The sequence below is a fragment of the Austrofundulus limnaeus genome, unplaced genomic scaffold (genome assembly GCF_001266775.1).
Source record: "Austrofundulus limnaeus strain Quisiro unplaced genomic scaffold, Austrofundulus_limnaeus-1.0 Scaffold94, whole genome shotgun sequence".
NCBI lineage: Eukaryota > Metazoa > Chordata > Actinopteri > Cyprinodontiformes > Rivulidae > Austrofundulus > Austrofundulus limnaeus.
Window position 1 is genome coordinate 755,436 of NW_013952496.1, and position 1,637 is coordinate 757,072.

Here is a 1,637-nt window from a genome sequence, read left to right on the forward strand (position 1 = left end):
TATATAATGTATGTATGTATGTATGTATGTATTTGTCACATACCTAAATTCTGAAATTTTTATTAAAATTATATGTTTAGCACTCACCTATTGCTCCCGCTGAGAAATCAATAATAGCTTGAATTACAGGATGTGGAGCCATGATTGAGCCTGTTTACATGTAAGAAAAAAAACAATACTTGAAGCCTTATTTAACCCCAACAAGGACATGTAAAGTAATAATATAATAATAACAATGTTAAACATTCTCAAACAGGAACAAAATACTGAAGAAAACAAAGCATTTGATGATTAAAAAAGGTAATCCATGCTCACCTCCTGACCTGTGTTGTCCACTTGGAGACTTTATCACTCACCGTGTGTTGGGTTTGTCTTCCCGTTCAGCCGAATTTCACTTCCTGTGAAAACTCAACGAGAGTATAAAAGTCCTCGCTGACATCCCGGAGAAGAAAGGGGAGCCTCCAGTTAACAGGAGAGGGTGACAGCCCTCTGTGACGAGTCGCGTTACGCGAAACCTTTCACAAGATCAGCGTCTCTTTCTTCACTTCCGCCTTCTTCAGAACCCGGTCGCGCGCACCTTACGTAAGCACGTAGTGATTGAAGAAATCAGAGAAGACTGAAGAGACTGCACCTGCTGGCAGGACAATTGTGGTGTAATGGCAGCCAATGACACTAAAAGGCGCTCCCCATAAAAACACAGGTAAACTGCAGGCTTGGGTTGGGTAACTGATGGGGAAAAGGCTGGTGTTTTAGTAAGCACGTTTCTTGAGATACATTGTGGGAAAATTTTGTCAGTTAATGAAATGCAGGGAAGAGAGAACACTAAAAGGAAAAATTATGAAGTTTTAAGAAAGAAGGAGAGCAATGTTGGTGATCTGAGGAATTATCCTTTCTCTATTGGAGAACTGAAAAGAGCTTTGGAAAGAACTGGTGCTCCAGGTAAAGATGAAGTGTGTTATATTATGCTAAGACATTTGAGTGATGACGTTTTAAATAAATTATTAATTTTGTATAATAAGATTTGGAAAGAGTCGAGATAGAGTAAATGGAAAGAAGCCATTTTTATTCCACCAAAGAAGCCTGGGAAGGATCATAGTAATCCTGGAAACTACAGACCAATTGCTTTAACATCGAATATGTGTAAGTTGATGGAAAAGATGGTGAATGAGAGATTAATACAATATTTGGATCAAGAAATGACTCAGCAACTGAGTCTGTAACTAGCAGTAGCCTACATGACAAAGTAGGAGGAAAATTAATAAAACCTCAATTAAGAACACACAAAATTCCCCGACTGCCATTTGGGGAGGGGGTCCTGAAAAAGGGCGGACTGCCAGGTGCGGTCCTGGGCTGTGGGTGGGCTCGGGGCTTGGACGGTTGCCTGGGGCGGGGCTGGCTCTCCGTCCTCCCTGGTGCTGCTTGGTCTCCTGAGGTGTGGCTCTTGGTTCCTGTGGTTGGCCCCCTGGCCAGGGTGGCTGCTGGGTTCCGGGGGGTGAACGGCTGGGGGTGGGGTGGTCATGGGTGTGGCTTCTCTTTGGCGGGGGGCTGGCCGGGCATCCTGGTGCGGCCCGGGCCAGGCCTTGGCTATCTGCTCCTCTCCACCTCAGAATGATTGGGTCTACCTCCTGGGTTCGGGT

General features: G+C 44.6%; 1 protein-coding gene across 2 annotated transcripts in view; it reads right to left on the bottom strand.

Moving 5' to 3' along the window:
- The window catches only part of slc25a15a (solute carrier family 25 member 15a), a 6,628-nt gene extending 6,061 nt beyond the window's left edge, over positions 1-567 (bottom strand). The window contains exons 1-2 of one of the 2 annotated variants that reach the window (XM_014012755.1): positions 357-567; positions 88-150 (exon numbers count right to left, since the gene is read on the bottom strand). In XM_014012755.1, the coding sequence (XP_013868209.1) occupies positions 88-142 (55 nt within the window). In that variant the 5' untranslated portion in view covers positions 143-150; positions 357-567. Of the gene's footprint in view, positions 1-87; positions 151-315 lie in introns of both variants that reach the window. The other variant, XM_014012754.1, reaches the window with a different exon arrangement.
- Between the last annotated feature and the right edge of the window lie 1,070 nt (positions 568-1,637).